Source organism: Hippocampus guttulatus, chromosome 16, assembly GCF_054856545.1.
Source record: "Hippocampus guttulatus isolate MCC_2025c chromosome 16, RoL_Hgut_1.0, whole genome shotgun sequence".
Classification (NCBI taxonomy): Eukaryota; Metazoa; Chordata; class Actinopteri; order Syngnathiformes; family Syngnathidae; genus Hippocampus; species Hippocampus guttulatus.
Genome location: NC_141276.1, coordinates 1,975,110 through 1,993,118, shown reverse-complemented (window position 1 = coordinate 1,993,118; position 18,009 = coordinate 1,975,110). Strand labels below are relative to the sequence as shown.

Genomic DNA, 18,009 nt, shown 5'->3' with positions numbered 1-18,009 from the left:
GCCGTACATTTTTGAATTTGGATCATAATGGCAAACATCTCATCCGGCTTGCGTCGGCCGGATGGCAAGACGGTAGCCGAGCGACGGAGAGGAATTGAGGCAATCAAAGTGCATCGTGGCAGTCCTCTGCGAGCCGCGGTGCAGGAAGAGGAACGCTAAAATGATGCCTCCATAGGATCCTTAGGAAGGCATAGCGCATAGGGATGAATTACAACCGAGAACAGAAGCTGGCCGACGCAGGAAGACAGTGGCAGCAGGGAGGCCAATTGCAAGTCTGAAACTTCAGAGCCGCTTGAAAAGAAAAAAAAAAAAAAAGTGCAAGGACAGCAATTAGAAATTCCATCCATTAGAAAATAGCCCCCAGACATTTGAGAAAGCACCTCCGCCATCAGACTCAGGAACTTTCAGAGCAACTTTGAAGTTGGTGAGCCCACTAAAGACCAGTTGGGAGCAAGTTAGCAAGAAATTCCTGATTTTTTTTAAAATCCATATTCCTTCAAATTATTTTACTTTGCTCCACCAGTTGGACATGGGGGGGGGCAGGATTTGACTTGATGCAGCAGATGAGCAGAAACTTTTTTTTTTCACAATGTAAGAATGGCAAGAAACTACTGTAAAAAAAAATTGCTGAGTGAAATCGAAGAAAAATGAAAACACAGACACTGAGCCAGCATCCATGCTTCTGCTGTATGATTTACTGGCTCCGCATTTTTTTGCCTGTAGAGAGGAGTGGGGTGGTATTCTAACTGTCCCAGACAGTAGCTAAGTTTGCAAGAATTTGCCAAATTTCAGGCTACATAAAGACACGTGCGAAAACCCTTTTTTTCCAATAACAATATTAATCATCATCAGAACGTTGTTTAGCGGGGTATCAAGAGTGTGATTCAAATGCAAAGTGGCATGAATGCAAATCATAAAAAAAAATATAAAAAAAACGTTGCATGGGAAAGCCTTGAGTGCACTCCCTCATATGTCCCTCGGTAATGGAGCGTGCCATGAGTGATACGTTAAGAGCCAATCCATTAGAAAAATGTGTCTAGTTCAGTTACAGCATCAACATGTGACCAGTCTGGGCACGCAGCGCAAGAAAAACACGGCAGAGACAGAAAATCAGAGGAGACAGCGGGAACATTTGATAAATATGCCTGAGAATGGTGCTGAAAATGTGTTGTGATCCGACAATCGCGGTCACAACATACAAATGGAATGAAAGTCCTTTTTTTTTAATTTTTTAAGTTAGCTGGCTCATGGTAGCCCAATAAAAAAGTGAAACCGTATGAGGCATTTGGCCAACGTGTGACCCGCTTTGGGTTTAACTGTATGTGCGCCTTTTCATCATGTATGTTGGTTGACAAAATTCAGAAAGAAATGTTCTAAAGCGCTGACTATTTTCATCGGACCGTACCCTTCTCTCACACAAAAACACACAGACGCCCACTCCGGAAGAGCATCAAATAACCCTTTCGCGTCTTGGCCCATCTGAAATCCTCTGTCGTCATAGCGACGGCGAGTACTGAAGCAAAACTGAGAGAAGGGTGTCTCTGTGCTGCCTGCGTTTCTCATTCCGGTCGCACTGCAGCTCCGACTAATGACTGGGCTTTAGGGATGCGAAGAGACGGCGAAACGCAGACAGGACGAGATGAACACCGCGGAGAAATTCACAATAGGGCAAGAAAAATAATAAAAACGAACATGGGACTCCTCGGCCTCCTGGAGAAAATTAAACCTGAATAAAGTGAGAGTGTGATTGATAAGTCAGCGCAAAGTTTTTCACTGTGTAATGCATCAACACGAGACGTCAATCAATCACACCGGCTCGAGAAGTGTGCACAGCAGTACGTCGGACGACAATATCATACATCACACCGATATCTTTTTAAAAAAAAAAATTTATGATGAGTTGTGGGCCTTTTAAAAAAAAACGCAGCGTCATCTGACAATCAATGACAACGGATTTGACGATGCCGTTATCAAGCCTCGGTTCAACACAAATGGATTCCTCAGGGTGGTAATTGTCGTGTTGTGCCGGCAGACGTTGGGCTTTTGGCCTGACGTTTGAGTTCCACCTGTGGGGAGAGGATGTGCTGAGACCCCCCCCCCCCCCCTCCCGCCCAACCAGACGAGGGCACAAAGAGCTCCACTGTGCGGGCAAATCAATGTGCTCCGCCAGACGCAAGCCAAACACCTGTGAAGGGAGAGGTCATGTGATGTGGTGGGGGGGGGGGGGGGGGCGTCGCCATGGTAACAATCAGATGGGAGGATGAAAAGTCAGCCGTACGTCTTTCTTTTTGCCATACAAGCGGACAGAAGAACCACATTCACACGCAATAGCATTGAGGCATGGGAAAAAGACAGCAGCGCAGCGGGGAGCCAAAAAAGGGGGGCTCAAAGTGCCTCCAGTCTCTTGCTCTGTGGTTAACCATTACACTGGAGACCGCGAGGGGGAGGAAATAGGGCGTGTTGGAAGCGAGACACACGCTTGGTAATGTTTCACCTTTCCCATCCCTGCCCGAAGTCAAATGTTGAATCGGGGGAAAAAGGAGAGCAGTCGGTCTTTTAGAAATATCAGACAGTCTTCGCTTTGCAAGGAACCATTCGCGTGCGAAACGACGCAAGTCTCTTCAGGACCACAAGATCGGGTTGAGCGCCTTCCGAAGCGCCCTTTCTGACCACCTGGTTCCTCGAGTCCAGTGTGATGTCCCGCCTCCCCAGACACTCGGAGACATCTTTGGATCAACCTACTACTCTCCCACTTGCTACACACACGCTCACTACCTCTGGCATTTTTTTTTTCTCCTTTTGACTCCAATCCTTGGACCGTGCACCTTCACGGCGAGCATTTCTCACCTGTAAACAACACTCAACTCAACTGTACAGGAAGAAGAATGCCGGCCACGTGGGTGAGCCTGTTCTTGATTTGCTGTTTGCTCAGCTCCAAAGCAGCCTTTCATCAATCTCCCACGGCAGGATGTTGACCGTACGGAACCGTGACCCAAAATATACCGTCCCATCCCTCGCTAGGAAAGCCAGAAATAAAACACGTACTGTATGCTTAAGTTAATATCCTATCCCACAGCGTCCCTTGCGCTTTCGTGGTTTGTCTCAGTCTCCTCTCCGCCTTCATGCTCCCCCCCCCCTTTGTTTTTGTTCGTTTGACTGATAGAGTATGTTTTGAAATTTAAAGCAGACTTCCCCCAAAACAAGGTAAACGGAGCCGAGCCGAGCTGTCTGCGCAGTCGAAAAATGTAAATCGCAGAACACGTATTCCAGTCCCCCCCCCCCCCCAAAAAAAATTAATGGACTCTGTGTGAGAATTTGTTTATATTTTGAACATTTCAGGGCAGACTTCAACTGATGTGGAACAAGAGGGCCTTGCTCGGGTTCTCTGTCCTAGTTGATTCCAGTGTTATGAGGTTGAAGGGGGCTTTTGAGTTTTTCCATCCAAATTCATTTGACGTGAAATTCCAGCAAAGGTTGAAAGCACAGACTTATCGGCGGTCCCCCGTTGCTCGATGAAAAATGAAAATGGAGAGGAACTAAAGTTTCGAATAAACGCCACTCGTTAATCCTCAAAAAGCTTCGTCTGTGCACCGTGGATTTGGACGTCAAAGTGCAACATCAAGAGCGACCAGTGCGAAGGCCTCAAAAGGGCTGCCGTCGTCCAGCCCAAGCAGACCGTCCGATCACTTTGCGCACTCTCGGCTGCTCGTGACAAGAGTGGGTTGCTTTTTTCGAGATCTGCCGACATCGCTTACGTTATTCGGTCTGCATTTAAAAAAGGGCTGAGCATAAGGACACCGGGTAGAATTTCAGGAACTTTGCCCAGCTTTCCCACTGGACTGGACATTCAGGCAGTGGGAAAGAACAGAGCTTTATTTTTGCGCATCCTCTTATGGGCAGCATGTTCACATCTGATAAGATCTGGTCCGGCCCCAGCATACGTACAGTAGAGACACCGGACTCATCACGGAACTTTTAAGTGCCAGGAAAATTGGCGAATGCCTCTCGGATCAGCCGTTTCCAAGATTTCGAATTTCAGGAAGGAAAAAAGAGTAACACGCTCTCCCCCCAATGCATCACATTTTGTTCAAAGAGCAGCGCCGGGAGAATCGTTTTTTAAATGAAGGGAAAATATCTTGAGTTTCAAACAATTACTTCGGCATTCAAAGCCGTGCTCCCGCTTTATCTCACGCGCTCCGAGACTGATGTCAGGGAACGGCGGCATGACAGAGGAAAAACGAGGAGTGACTAAGAACGCAGAAGAGATTTGGCGATGAGTATCGAATTCGGCAATGCAAGAAAAAAAAAAAAGGCCATTTTGACCACAGACTCGGCGAAAGGGCAGCCGCTGCACGAAAATCGCAGGAGAGACACCAGACGCCATATGTCTTCTCGTTGCTTCTCATCGGACAAAGGGCAAAAGGCCATGCCTCCGAGAGGCCATAAATCATCATCATCATCATCATTATTATCCATTCGACTCCGCACCTGCTGGGGTGCTGAAAGATCTCTGGAAGCACATCCAGGCACGTGCCTCTCACATAAGACAGACATCCCTTGGCTACAAACGATATTTCAATCTCATGTGAATCGGACTCATTGCGCGTCCGTTGTCTAGTCGTGGAGAATTGCTGGTTGGAAGAGTTGCAAAAAAAAAACAAAAAAACTCATATGGTATTTCCCGGCTGTTTTTTTAATTTTATTTTTAAAAGAAGGTTTCAAATGTCAACAGCAACGCTCATAATAACAAGACGGGTCACGCAGCTCCATCGTGGCTTCATAACTAAACAGTTTCCATTTTCTGTGGTTTATTCGTGGTGGTCGAAGCTGTTACTTGCAGCTGTTTTGACAGTTTGTGGGCCTCACTTCCTATCATGCGGCAGTTCTGTGGAGAGTCTCTTGAAAACAGAGTGGGGCGGGGGGTAAAAGACGCTGCAGTTCTTGTGGAGGAAACGACCGACGAGAGAAAGCTTTATCCTATGTCGAGATTTTGTTTCAGTTCATCGTCCATCATTCAGAATCTACAGAAGGTCCTCGGCTTATACGACAGACAGAGCGCTGTTCCGACCGCGGCGACCTAACGCGAGAGTTGGGTCGCCATGTGCATGGTAGACCCTTACTCAGTAGTAAATTCAAATCAAGTCAATCAATAAAATATTTATAGGGAATATTGCGAAATGTCACGTTCCAATATTTCCATAACTGCAGACAATATAGTTGTCACCTGACACTAGCTTCATGTTAGCTTCCCGCGACAAGTTCCCTTTAGCGAGATAGATTAGACAGATCGACAGATTTTTATCTCTTCTTCTTTTGAATTTGTCATGGTGGTTGGCAAACAAGTTCATGGCGCGTTACCGCCACCAACTGACCTGTGCGTCACTGTTATTATTTTGTTGCTTTGTGGCCCGTAGAAATTTTTTATGATCGGGCGGGACCGGGACATCCCTAAATTTTTGCATAGGAAACAATAGGAATGATTTAAGGGTGAAACTGTTCAAAACCGGCCGTGTGTAGAGTCTTTTTTTTGCATCGCAAAACTTCGAGAGGTTCCCCGCTCTCTTGAAAAGCAATTTTGGAAGCATATTTTTAAAGTTACGTCGACAGCTTTTAGCATCGAGGAAGCCGTTCCGTTTTCGTTTGACATTCGTTTTGGTAAATATGTCTTTCTGAACGAACCCGTTTCACAGGCGCTGCGCGACGGAAACGAGTCGAACAATGTTGGCGTTCGAGCGGTTCAACGGGAACCGGTTTGACTACACGAGGAAACTCGCCACGCGCGCGAGACCAACAACGGCGGGCGGCAATTTCAGCGCGAGAACATTTCACCCATGTCACGTCGCCTTTTCCCTCCGTGATTCAGGGCTTCTGCTGTTGCATAACAGAGGAGTTCACCCCAATTATTTTCAGCTGCGACTAGTGGGAAACCGCGCCACATTGGCAAATTTGAGAGGCATTCTCGCGAGGACATCAATCTCTCCGTCCGCGACAACGTGCCGAACAGGCAGTCAGCGGACGAGTCAAGTCTTCCGCAGTGCCGTCACCGCTGCCGCTATAGCGAGAAGTCAAAAGAGCCGGCAGAGCGGAGCGGGGGCCGCTCGGGGCCTCGGCGAGCTCCTGGCCGGGGCCCAAGCCGAGCGGCTGCGTGGCTCTCCTCGCCTCTCGGCTCCCCCCGGCCCCTCTGACGTAATGGAGCCGGCCGGCCGGGGTGCATCGCACAGAAGCCGAGGAGCACGCCGCGTCCCCCCCGTCCGCAGCCGGCGCCGCGAAGCGGAGGGTTCGGCCAGTGATTTCGCAACTTCATCGAGAAACAAAAAGTTACATCACTCAAGCGTTTTCCCCCTTTTGCTACCGTCGACACTGCCAGCGAATGTGTTAAACCGTCAAGGATCGGGACAGTTATGTCATCGCGGGAGATGAAAGCTTCAGAAATCCTTCAAACGGAAAAATGGATGAGGAAACAAATGGCACAGGAAAGGAACAGCGAGGACCACTTTTTCCTTTGCGCCTTCCCGTCATTGTGCGACGGGAGGTTTTCATCAGCGGCAGTCGGCGTGAATTCCAGGTCGATGTCTCACCGAGATACGCTGCGGCGTGCCGGTTTGTGTCAGGGGGCAACTTTTTCAGCCAGGCGTGAAGCGGATTGCGCGCGGCATCAAGACATGACATCATGCGCGCGCCCTGAATTTACCCGAGCAACAATGACATCATCCCTCGGCAAGGCTTCTCAAAGGGTGATCTGGGTTCCGCTGCTCCCGCGTTCAAGTGTGTGCCGATTGCCGGGACGAGCGCCTTGCCCTTTCTTGGGTTCTTCCTAAATGACTTCAATCGTTCCCTAAAAACCTTTTGGTGCGAATCCCGATTATTTTCCCGCCTATTATTAGTTTTTGTTTTCTGTCATTTACAAGTGAGAAAACGTATGAGTGATCATGACAACCGTTTATTTCGAATGAGACTTGGTAGTAGGCCTGGGTAATCGTTTCATATCAACACATATCACGATAGACGCCTGACCAATATCCATCGAAACTGCCGTCAATGTAATATTGATTAAAAAAAATACTAATCATGAAGCAAAGCCGGGCATTTCGCCTGCTGCAGGCAGAGACTACGGTAAGATGTTCGCTTTGTGCTACAATAACAAACGCAAATTTCCGACTTGGCGATCATAAAGGGGTCTCGGCTGGCAAAAAAACAGCAGAGAAAATCATGCATGGATGAATGTGTTCGGATGTCCTTTAAAAATAAGGCAAGACAAAATAGAATGTCCGATATGTTGGAACTCATTGAACGAGTATTATCTGTAAACTGCGCGAGAGAGAGGCAAAAAAAAACAACAAGGCAGGCGGCAAACGTTTCTTTCACCGAAATTCAGAGAAGCAAAGCACGTTGAACCAGACGGCGACGGTGTCAATCTCCATCTTCATCAAGAGTGGCGAGCAATGAGTCGTGCTGCTCTTTTGGGATTCTTGCACATCTGGGGCAAAAAACCCCCCCCAAAAAACAAACCCTCGACATGTAATCTACCGTTGGCTGTGTGTGCAGGAATGCGCTGGCGTATTTGTTCAACTTGAGCAGAGATGCCATTTGAAACGTGATCGGGTGTGAATATAAACAACTCTCCTCTGATCTGGTCTCCTTTGGCGACTGAAGGGCCTCAAACGTCATGCGCAGACACAGACGGACGTCTCTAGTCAGCTGGTGGCGCTTTTTTTTTTTTTTTTTGCGGCTTCTGGGCCAACAACACACACGCTTTCCAGAAAGTAAGACAGGGAGAGACCTCCACGCAAATCACAGTTCAGCGTATCAATCCCCAATCGGGCAGAGCTGGCACATTCAAGTTTGTCTCCTCCAAATTGAAACCCTCCCCACCTGCATTGGGAACTCGTCACAGTTCATCAAATGACTTTTTCTTTTTGCAATTGCAATTTCATGTGCCATTATTTCTTCGAGGTCCTCTTCCCGTGCAACTTTGCTATGACAAGGCGGATTGGTCAGGCCCCCCCCCCCTCCAGCAGTGTGCGGGTGGGGGAATGATGGGGCCTCGTACCCCCGCTCCCCACCTGCGCGGTGACGTTCGCATAAACGTCGGGGGTCCGGGGTGCACTTCCTCTCCGCCAGCTCGGCCGCTGGCTCCCGACGGCTACATCGGGCCACCTCCGGGCTCCTGCTGGCTGCGTTTGGGGGTGGAGCAAACGCGGGAGGCTTTTGTCCTCGTCCGGGAGCAGCTGAAGCAACAGGAAAGCAAGGCCCCCAGCCGCTCCATTAATTGATGGAACAATGTTAAAAGTTATGGGAGTGTCTCGGCAGGAAGAAGGAAAATGTTTACAAACGGCGCCCAAGTAACCGACAATTACCGGCCCGCTTTTTTTTTTTTTTATTCCGCTCTTCTCGTCTTGGTGCACGATGTCCTTGTTAAAGGCCAATGTGGAAAACGTTTGCACGCCGATGACGACCGGCGGCAGTCAACGCGGCACATGCATCCCGTCTGAACAGCCAAACCGTCCACCCAGATGGCTCCCGCGCAGCTGCGACCGAGAGCGCGCGGCTGTCCCGAGTAGCGAGTGAAAACCACATCAAAGCTATCTCGATCGAAAGGCTCGCGTGCTCGCCACACTGTCGGGAGTTTCATCCTACGGCCGAATCTGCATCAAAAGGGCCGAGCTTTTTCGCAAGGCCGCCCGTCTTCTTGCGTGGCGGGCATCTTAAAGGGCAACCGGCTCGGACGTTCTCGCAACAGTCGAGACTTTTCTGACGAGGGTGGGCGGGAAAGGCAAAGCTTTGGATGTGGTCAGGGGAAGGGAGAAGCTTCGAATCGGAAAGAACGGGAGTGACTCAGGGAGGAGGGGGTGGGAATGCGAGCGGAGAATACGAGGGAATCCCACTGAGATTCGAGCGCCGCGCGCTGATCCACGCCGCACCGAAGAATTCCGATGAGCGAACCAGATGCGTAACAAGACACGCGGTGACTCGCAGCTTTACCGTATTGTCAATTGGCACCGTTAATTTGGCCCAAAGTCCCATTTTTTTCACGGGGGTCCTAAATCCCCGGACGAGAGTCTTGGGCTTCGCTTTCGGGTAAAAAGAGGAAAATGCTGACGATTGACCTTCGACTCAGCAGACCACACAGTTGACGCAGCGTTTTCATCGGCGACATTATTTCCGAGCGATCAGCTGCACCGGCAACCTGCCGCCGTGTGCTCATGAGGTTATTCTCGCCACATTTGTTCGGCTGAAGACGCTCGCCTGACATATTTGCCCACGTTAATAGCGGACAAACATCTGAGACGCCCGGTTCAAAACGGACACGTCGGGGTGACGCCTCGGGCACAAACGGCTTCGGGGCCCCCGTTTTGGATGGAGCGAGGGAGGCCGGAAACCAATTCGGGTTTCAGGCAGCTCCAGTGACACGCTTTGGCCCCACGGGTGCACGTGAAGCGCCGCAGAAGTGCGAGCCGGCTTGTATAGACGCAGCTGCGCGGCGCTAAACAAAGACACGCATAATGACAAGTGTGCGGCGAAGGTTTGGGTTTTAGCAGCAGACGGCGTCCTTCCTATTGCGTTTCCTTTCTCCAGAGGCGACACGCTGCTCACCCGTTGGGGACAGCGCGACGCATGAAAGACTCAGTGGTCAAAGGAGAAAAGACTCATTTGAAGAGGCGATGAGTGATGATGGTCACTCAACGTGGCGGGGGCGGGGGGGGTTGCGCAATGTCGCTCGGCGTTAGGAGGAGGACGAGAGCCGGTCAATGAGGTCCAGCGCTCTCCTTTTTCCATAGCCGGCTCACATTCCTGGCATTCCAGGAGACCACTGCAGTCTCCGACCACGGTGACAAACTCATTCACGGTCTAATGGACTCCCTGCATTTGTAAAGTGTTGGCTTGCTTCAAGTCAAGATGAATTCACATTCAATTTCACGTGTCGCCCCAACTTCTTATCAAACTCCAAAAATGGTTTGAATTGGAATATGCGACGTCAAGCTTGCGCTGACGGCGTGTAACCCACGTAAAGGCCACCTATGTTTTCTACATTTGAAATCAAGACTTGCAAGAGGCCGATCTGACGACACCCTGCATTTTTTTTTCCAACGCTGCCATGACATGCATCCAAACTCTGCTTCTTCCACCCTGCAGTGTCAATCCAGCCTTTAAAACAGGTCACGTCATATATCAACGATTTTCTTTTTTTAAATGGAGACAGCTCCAACCTGGAATCGATTATTTTTACATGACCTTCCTCACAGGGAGGTTCTACTGTATCAACAAAACAAGGCGTTGAGTCCAAATGACATATCAGGTTACAAATACTTAGTACCGCTCTCATTATGCATGTGTGATTTATGACAAGCGTAAACAGGTGGGAAAGCTCGCAGTTAACTTGGCAATCCAATGCGCGCAGGTCATTAATCCATCTCATTAAGATCAGCCCTTGTTGTCTCGCCTTACGCCTATCAGAAAACACCATCGCTTCAATATTTCACTTGGCACTTCCACGCGTCTACAAACAGTTCCCGGGGAATGTGATGCAGGTCGGGTCCTGGAAGTAGATCAAAAAAAAGGAGGGCACGCCGTCGGCCCCTTCTCGCAGTCAAAACACCGAGCTCTCATGTAAACCTCGTTTGCTGTTTGTGTTGAAAACCAGACAGCCAAGGGAGAATGTGCAGGAGGAAGCTCAACTACATTATCACCGGGCTTAAAAAAATGCCTCAACATTTTGATATTTGGTGATCAAGAGTGTTGTGCTTAGGAGTTCACGGCATCATACGCAAAAGAGGAGAACAACGGTGCGTCGTCACGCAATTATGGAACGGCACACAAACACGCTGTGAAGCCCACTTTAATGTCATCTAAACTAGTGATTCCTAACTGGTGGCACATGGACAGAGAGTAAAAAAATGTCAGAGCAACATACAGTCCCAGATGACCAAAGGGGTGCAATGAAACAGTTTGCTCAGCGGCATTTGTGGTACAAAAAAGTCACCCTCAATTACAGGACTGCTTAGTGATTTGAGGTATTTTGATCGTTTTATATTTATGGTCTAGGACTGTGTTTGATTCAAATATTTACAGCGCTGATGACTTTACTACTGCGTTGGCATAGGATGGCGATAAACTACGCTACGTTCTGATTACAAATTTGGGTTGCTGTAGAAGTGGAACAAAATTGAGGATCTCCTTTATAGTGAAATATTTAACGCATCCCGGTCATGGGATGCGTTAAATATGGATGTTTATGTCATAACAGTGGACTGAACTCCCGAGACCACCGCGTGACTGAATTGGGCCGCCCATGCAATGATGCTGGCCTAAAAGGGCCACCGGTACACATTTCATCAATAAAATAAGACATTCTTGCATTTTTAATCTCTCATATTTAATATTGAGAATTTTATCCACTTACGTTGATCCTTGTTCTATTTACCCCCGCTGTCCACATTGGATCGCCCCCATTCAACGACCCATTGTGAGCTATGCACTTGTGTGTATTTTGGCCACTGAGTCTACACGCTTCACGATCTTATCCGCCGTTAAGACATCATTTTACATTTCCTTAAGTATTGTTACCTACAGGGACACCACCCTGAAAGGCTTAATGTCAAGACCCTACATTATTTCCTGGCATATACTGGTCTATGTACACACGAATTTGATATGACTCCATGCTGTACAAGTTTCCACTTGGAGAAGAATAGCTAAAGGACAGGAAGTCAAACTGCCTCACACTCAAGCCACGTAATCCATCAACAAATGCATTTGCAGACTGCAAAAAACTAAGGCGATGCAAACAACTTCCAGTAACATTTTTTAACCACTGCTTATGTCACAAATCCCACTGGTGGATTTTAAAACGTGATGATTCCGTCTAATTTGATAAAAAAAGATTAACTATTGATATTACATTGCACTTTCCTAAAAAGAATCAATGCCAAGATAAGTGAAATGTTGTGCTCACATTCATCCTCAATTTCTTAAGATGTTTTGAAATGCACTTCGAACACGTAAGAAATTAAGAATAAGGTCGTTTTGTTCATTTCCAAGACTATTTCTGAATAATTCATTGTCCTTATTATTCCTAATCTTAACTTCTATATACTGTATTCGAGTTGCGACGTTGCAACATTTAGGGAAATGCGGATCCCGAGGGGTAAAATAGAACCAATGGTTGAAATGTCACGTAAACTTGTAAAGACTTATTTCCTGCAAAGTCGGCGGCGGGCTAACTAGCGAGCTAACGCCGGCTAGTCAACTTGAAATGAGCTCGTCTGACAGCACCGCTGTGTGATAGTCGGCTGGCCCGGCTGCACTGGAGAATGCGACAAGTCGATGTGTTAATTCAAAACGTATACCGTGACATATGTACGGCTCACCAAATAACGACTTACTTAATAGAGTGACAACACAATCACAGCCGGCTACTTCTGCCCCTGCTCCGGCAGGACCCGATTTACGGCGGGTTAAGTGGTGACAATCACAATTTCCATCAACAATTATCAACACTTTCAACAAAATGTAGCGACGAACAAAGCGGGTGCGCGAATGTCAGAGGAGCAGGGGGAATTCGCGTAGTTTAAAATGCATTGCAGCTCTCAAAAGGGGCAGCCGTGGTAACGAAGGAAGAGTGAAGCGGCGACGAGCCAACTCCGTGGCCCATGGGGACTGTTCCTCGGATCCAGGAAATACACTAAGCCCTCCTAGCTAGTGTACGACGGAATAGAAGCATTACTTGGGGGGGAGCTTAAAACAACATCGCCACATACCTGTTAATCGCAGCTTCACGGGTCCATTCCGCCGAACTCCTTGGTTAGACATCACCTCTTTGTTCCAGCCTTCACGGCGCGTACAAAGGGAGTCGTTAGGTGGGGGGGAAAGAACAAGATTTAGCAGTCTCTCCGCCAGTTTTAGACGATAATGGAGTCAAGGCATTGTGGCCCGGATGTGCACGGAACTGCCATCGCAAAAAAAAAAAATCTGAAACAAAACTAATTTTTAAAAAAAATCGTGAATGGAACGATGTTTAATGTTTAAAGACGAGTTCTTCTTAAGGCGGCGTTACATCCTGGGAGCCGTCGTCTCTTCTGGCGGGGACTTGAAGTGAGGAGTCCTCCGGCGTGTAGCCCACTTGAGGAGGCTGCCCCTGCCTCTGCCTCTTCCTGGGCTGCGGGGAACTGACCAGTGACAACACCGCTCCAAACATTTCCCCTCACATGTGGCACAACACCTCCAATCTACTGTCTTTTTTCTTTCTCTCTGGAGCGCACACACAACCCCCCTTGAGCGTGTCCTCAAGGTTGGAGATTCTCGATTTACTGTCGCTTTAAGAGCACGCGTAACCCTCACGCCCCCTGCTCTGTTGAGCAAGCGTTACATTTGGGGATGCGTGTTTGGATTTTATCAATTGTCATTACGAACACTGGTGTTTGAACGAGTAAGGGGAAAGATGTGAGGTGCCATTCACGTTTTCTCAGCAACCTTGCTATACTGGCCTCCATAATCAACCCCTGTCGAAGAGGTGTTCTGAAGCATCTAATAAATTCATTGTTGTCGAAATAATGCAGGACCTTTAAGATTGTATGCAACATCGAAGTGCATTTATTCAGTGTGTGTGTGTGTGTGTGAAAGGCGGGGAGTTGCTTTCGCACAATAATTTTATATCAAACTATCATAAATATTGACATCCCTTCCGTTTCACATGAGGGGAGAATACGAAAAGAGGGATCTTCAACCAGTCCTCTTTGCACAATCTCTCCAAATCATCCAGCAACCTGAATCCCCTTCCTCCGACACACTACAGAGGGTTTTATTAGGGTTGAGTTCTGGTGAGAGAAACGGCCATTGAAGAATCTTGCTTCCGTGTATGGTGAATCATTTTTCAGTATGACGGTATGCCTCAGCAATAAAAATGGAATTGATTTTAAGGCTGCCAATAATTATGGAGATGTGGTTGAATCAACTGCATTAGTTTTCGCACCTTAACCTAATGTGCAATGACAAATTTATTTTGTGCACGAGCTGCTGTCGACGGGGGCATATTTTGTTAAATTTGAAAAAAGAGCTCCCAAAGTGCAGGGAGACACTCAATAAGTTATTCATCCAAGTCTTAATAGAAGTTTGGGGGGGGAAAAAAATCCCCCACACAACATCCATCAGCTTTATTTACATGAGTGGTTCATCAAGTGTTTAAAACAGTATGTACACTACATACAACAGGCCACAGAACAGCACATTGACAGGAACAAGGACAAAGCGTAAGCAGTGAAGATGCAGTCAAGTGTTAGAAATTGAAAGTGCTCTGGTTTTCACCGATTTGGAATTCATAACCATCAGCCGTTGCTTCTGGGGCAACGCACTGCAACTCTTCATCCTAGAAATACAAATAAGGCAAAAATGTCACAATACTCAAGAGAAGGAGGAGGACTTTTTTTTTTTTTAAAGGCAATTACCTCTTCAGAGAAATACTTCTCAATTAGGTTGAGAGCCGCTTTATAGACCATCTCATTCTCATGAGACTGTAGAGATTCAATGCGATCCAGCCCACCACATTCTTCAATCATCAGGGCCAACTTGTGCGACTCGTCAATTTTGTCACCAGCCTATAAGGAACGGGAGGGAATAAGTTACAACCTCAGCGATTCCCTTCTAAGGTCAAGCAATGGTAATTTAAAAAAATAACTGAATGTATTGCACCAACCAAAAATATATTCGTGATGGCATCCAAGATGACGAGAACAGTTTTGCTGTCCTTCGACGACAGAAGATTGAGAAGCGGCTCCAACACGTTGCACTGCACCAGGAACACAACTTGCTCCACGGTGCCCCCGCTGGTGAAGTTTGTCACAGCCCATACAGCCTCCTTCTGGGTTTTGTAGTCGCCCTGTCGAAAAGAGCCGGGAAACCCCACGAGAGCATGAAAGGGCACATCCGGGGGCAGATCATTGAAAAGGAGAGAACAGACAAGCCATGGCATACCCTCACAAGGACATTGACCAAATGTGGAATAAGGCCAGCGTTGATGACTTCCTGAATCTGGGTGTCTTTTCCCGCCGTGATGTTGGACAAAGTCCAGGCGGCCTCCTTTTGAATGTTGGCCTTGTTGTGGCATAGTAATGCGGCGAACATGCCCAGGGCCCCGGCGTCGAGCACTGCCTGAGTCTGCTCATCTGTGCCAGTCACGATGTTACCGATGGCACGCAGGGAGGGGGTCTAGAGGGCACACAAATGGGTCACTGTAAAACCCTTTCAGAGTCCTTTTCTAAATGAAGCAGAATTTCTATAATGATGGAGACCAAAACAATGATCGAGTAGACTCCACTTCAGGTGTCAATGTGACCAAATCTGAGAGAATGCACACAGGGCTCCAACGAGCAACTACATTCAGCATGATGTTTAAGTGTGTGTATATATATATATATATATAACCGTCCATGAAAATACGACTTCACCGTCTAAAAATTGGTTGGGGATCGCCGTTTTACATGAAACTCTTCAAGGTGCAGCACGACTTACCACCACAGGCAGTTCTGTACTGCTAAGCAGTTTCACCAGGCGAGGCACCAGGCCCGCCCGCACCACCACGTCGATGCGATCATTAGAACCGTCAGTCAGGTACGAAACCCCCCAACAGGCGTCGGCCAACACCTCTTTGTCGTCGTGGTGAAGGAGGCGTATGAGAGCAGGTAAGAGCTGCTCGATGGCACTTATGGGAGGTGAAGGGTTCTTGTTGCGGCACAGGTTGGACACTGTCCAGGTCACATTTCTCAGGTAACCAGGCTGGGAAAAATAAATGCATTTGATCATACTTCATTTTAAGTTGGGTTGCCCCCTAGTGGCTACAAAAGAAATACTAAGGTCCAACATGAGACTGAAATGATTCATTTCAGTGTATTTATTGTCAGCATTTTGGAAACCCGTTTGGGCCCGATTGAGAATTCAAGGACCCTTAACATGCACATTTGAAAGCAGGTACTTACACTTAATCCAGAGAGGTCAGGCACTGAGAGCAGATTGAGCAGGGCAGCTACAGCTCCATGCTTGATCACCTTGTCCCTCAGAGCCGATCCATCACCTCAACAACGGAATAAGAATATGATCACGCTGAACCACCAATTCAATCGGTGCCTGCTCATCATATTGACAAATAAGGTGTTACTTACCAGCAATGTTTCCAAGAGCCCAGACAGCTTGCTCACTGATGTGCTGGTGGGGGGACGTGACCAACCTAACGAAAGCAGGAACGGCCCCGCCCTGGACCACGGCAGCCGTCTGGTTAGACGTCCCAGAGGCAATGTTGGTCAATGCCCAAGATGCTTCAAACTGGATGGGAGGACAGTCGGACAGTCCCAAGAAGGCCACAAATTTGGGGATCAGACCAACACTGATGATCTGGTCAATGGGGGGGTGCCTCTCCCGGGACAGCAGTTTCCTGCATTCAGAATACACAAAAAGCGATGAGACCAGAGGCAACGGTCTCATCTTCCCAACTTCCATCCATTTTCTTCAGCGTTCGCTCTCATGTGCTGCATCGGGAGAAAATATAACGCAAGCTCCACCGGAGCCACGAGTTTCACCTTGAACATAAGAATTTTAAGGCAGCCAGGTCGGCATGCCAACCACCAAGCTAGACAAATTAAAAACTTAAACTTGCCTTGCTGCCTGAGTCGCCTGCAGCTGTGACTCCACGTTATCACTGTTGACTCCACTGAGAATTTCTGCAACTGTCCATTGGCTAGAGGTCTTCATTGACAAAGATATATAGACATAACATACAGGACAATATTAATGTTTTCCTCAAAACGTCTTAGAAATAGAATTCTCACAGAGCCACCCAAGTATCCAAGACGTCTCATGTATCTTTAAAATTTAAATGCAGTAAGTAAAAATCATTGTGGTTTATGTAGCGCACTTTGTCACGGTTTATTTGGTCTATAAATGCAGTTGACCTCAGTATGATTCACAACAGGTAACCGTCCGTCACTATATGCCAATGGTAGATGGACAAAGACAGTATTTCCATTACATTTTTTAACCATTTAAGTGGAACTGGTTTACTTGATCTGGTTAGAAATCCCCACAATAGACAAAAAATGCCAAGGTGACATGGTAAAAAAAAAAGCCCTTTACATAAAAGACGTCAAAAATTGCGTTGCCTACCCATCTTGAGGTTTCTAAAGAACAAGACTAAGATCGAATGCAGTAATAAAAATTCAACTCCGTTTTTTATCAATCGTACATGACGATCTGCGGTTGTTAAAACGTAGCAATAACGACGTTGGGCCAGTATATTGTTCTGTAGTATACGTTGAAAAAGGGGCGCACGTCCGAAAGAGACAACAATTTCCTTACCTGACCGTTCTGACTTTTCTCTTGAAGTGGAGATGTGGCTTCCTCGGGAAATGCAGCCACGTTCCTTCTTTTGAACATCTGATCATCTTTCCTGGCCTTTCGTAGCTCGACGTTCACCTCCACTCTCCTGCGTCTAAGCTCCTGTGTGCATTTCATACACAAATAAAAAATGTCTCCATTGCGCCATCGTGCAAGCCAAGCACTCAACTTCACTTTAGACACGCTCACTTACATTACCATCCTTGCCTTTGTTCTTGAACTTGTTGAGACGGGCGACGTTCTCGGACATTTTACACAATTTCAATAAAGCTTGGCGGCAGTGAGGACAACGTTGATTTGCGTAAAGGATTTCCTGCCGTACAAGAATTAAGGTTAACTAACTTCGATTTCGCGACGCCTCGTGACACTTTAGCATGACGACAGAATACGTATTAAGCATGAATATTTAACCGATTAAACAATAACTGTTGCAGCAGTGAACATGTTGTAATGCGAAATATCAACCACTGAGGTAAAATACGCTTAAATAAAATCATAATTATTAAAACGTCACGAGAATCGAGAACCATCTTACCTATTGCTTGGGAAATAGTTCAAACTGTGTGGAATATGACGCACAGACCTTTAAATTCCCGAATCAAAGTGTTCTGATTGGACCATTTGAGCACA

General features: G+C 47.4%; 2 protein-coding genes across 2 annotated transcripts in view; both read right to left on the bottom strand.

Annotated features, from left to right (window-relative positions):
• smurf2 (SMAD specific E3 ubiquitin protein ligase 2) overlaps positions 1-13,287 on the bottom strand; it is a 33,644-nt gene extending 20,357 nt beyond the window's left edge. The window contains exon 1 of the mRNA XM_086132346.1: positions 12,759-13,287. Coding sequence (XP_085988472.1) covers positions 12,759-12,810 — 52 coding nt within the window. The 5' untranslated portion in view covers positions 12,811-13,287. The remainder of the gene's footprint in view (positions 1-12,758) is intronic.
• Positions 13,288-14,092: 805 nt separating this feature from the next.
• kpna2 (karyopherin alpha 2 (RAG cohort 1, importin alpha 1)) lies at positions 14,093-17,939 on the bottom strand. The gene is made up of 11 exons (XM_086132347.1): positions 17,915-17,939; positions 17,573-17,692; positions 17,341-17,481; positions 16,643-16,731; positions 16,152-16,420; positions 15,969-16,063; positions 15,505-15,768; positions 14,968-15,201; positions 14,690-14,872; positions 14,442-14,591; positions 14,093-14,362 (listed from the first exon to the last, which is right to left on the bottom strand). Exons 2-11 carry the CDS (start codon positions 17,627-17,629, stop codon positions 14,273-14,275), a joined length of 1,572 nt encoding a protein of 523 aa, XP_085988473.1. The 5' UTR covers positions 17,630-17,692; positions 17,915-17,939; the 3' UTR covers positions 14,093-14,272.
• Between the last annotated feature and the right edge of the window lie 70 nt (positions 17,940-18,009).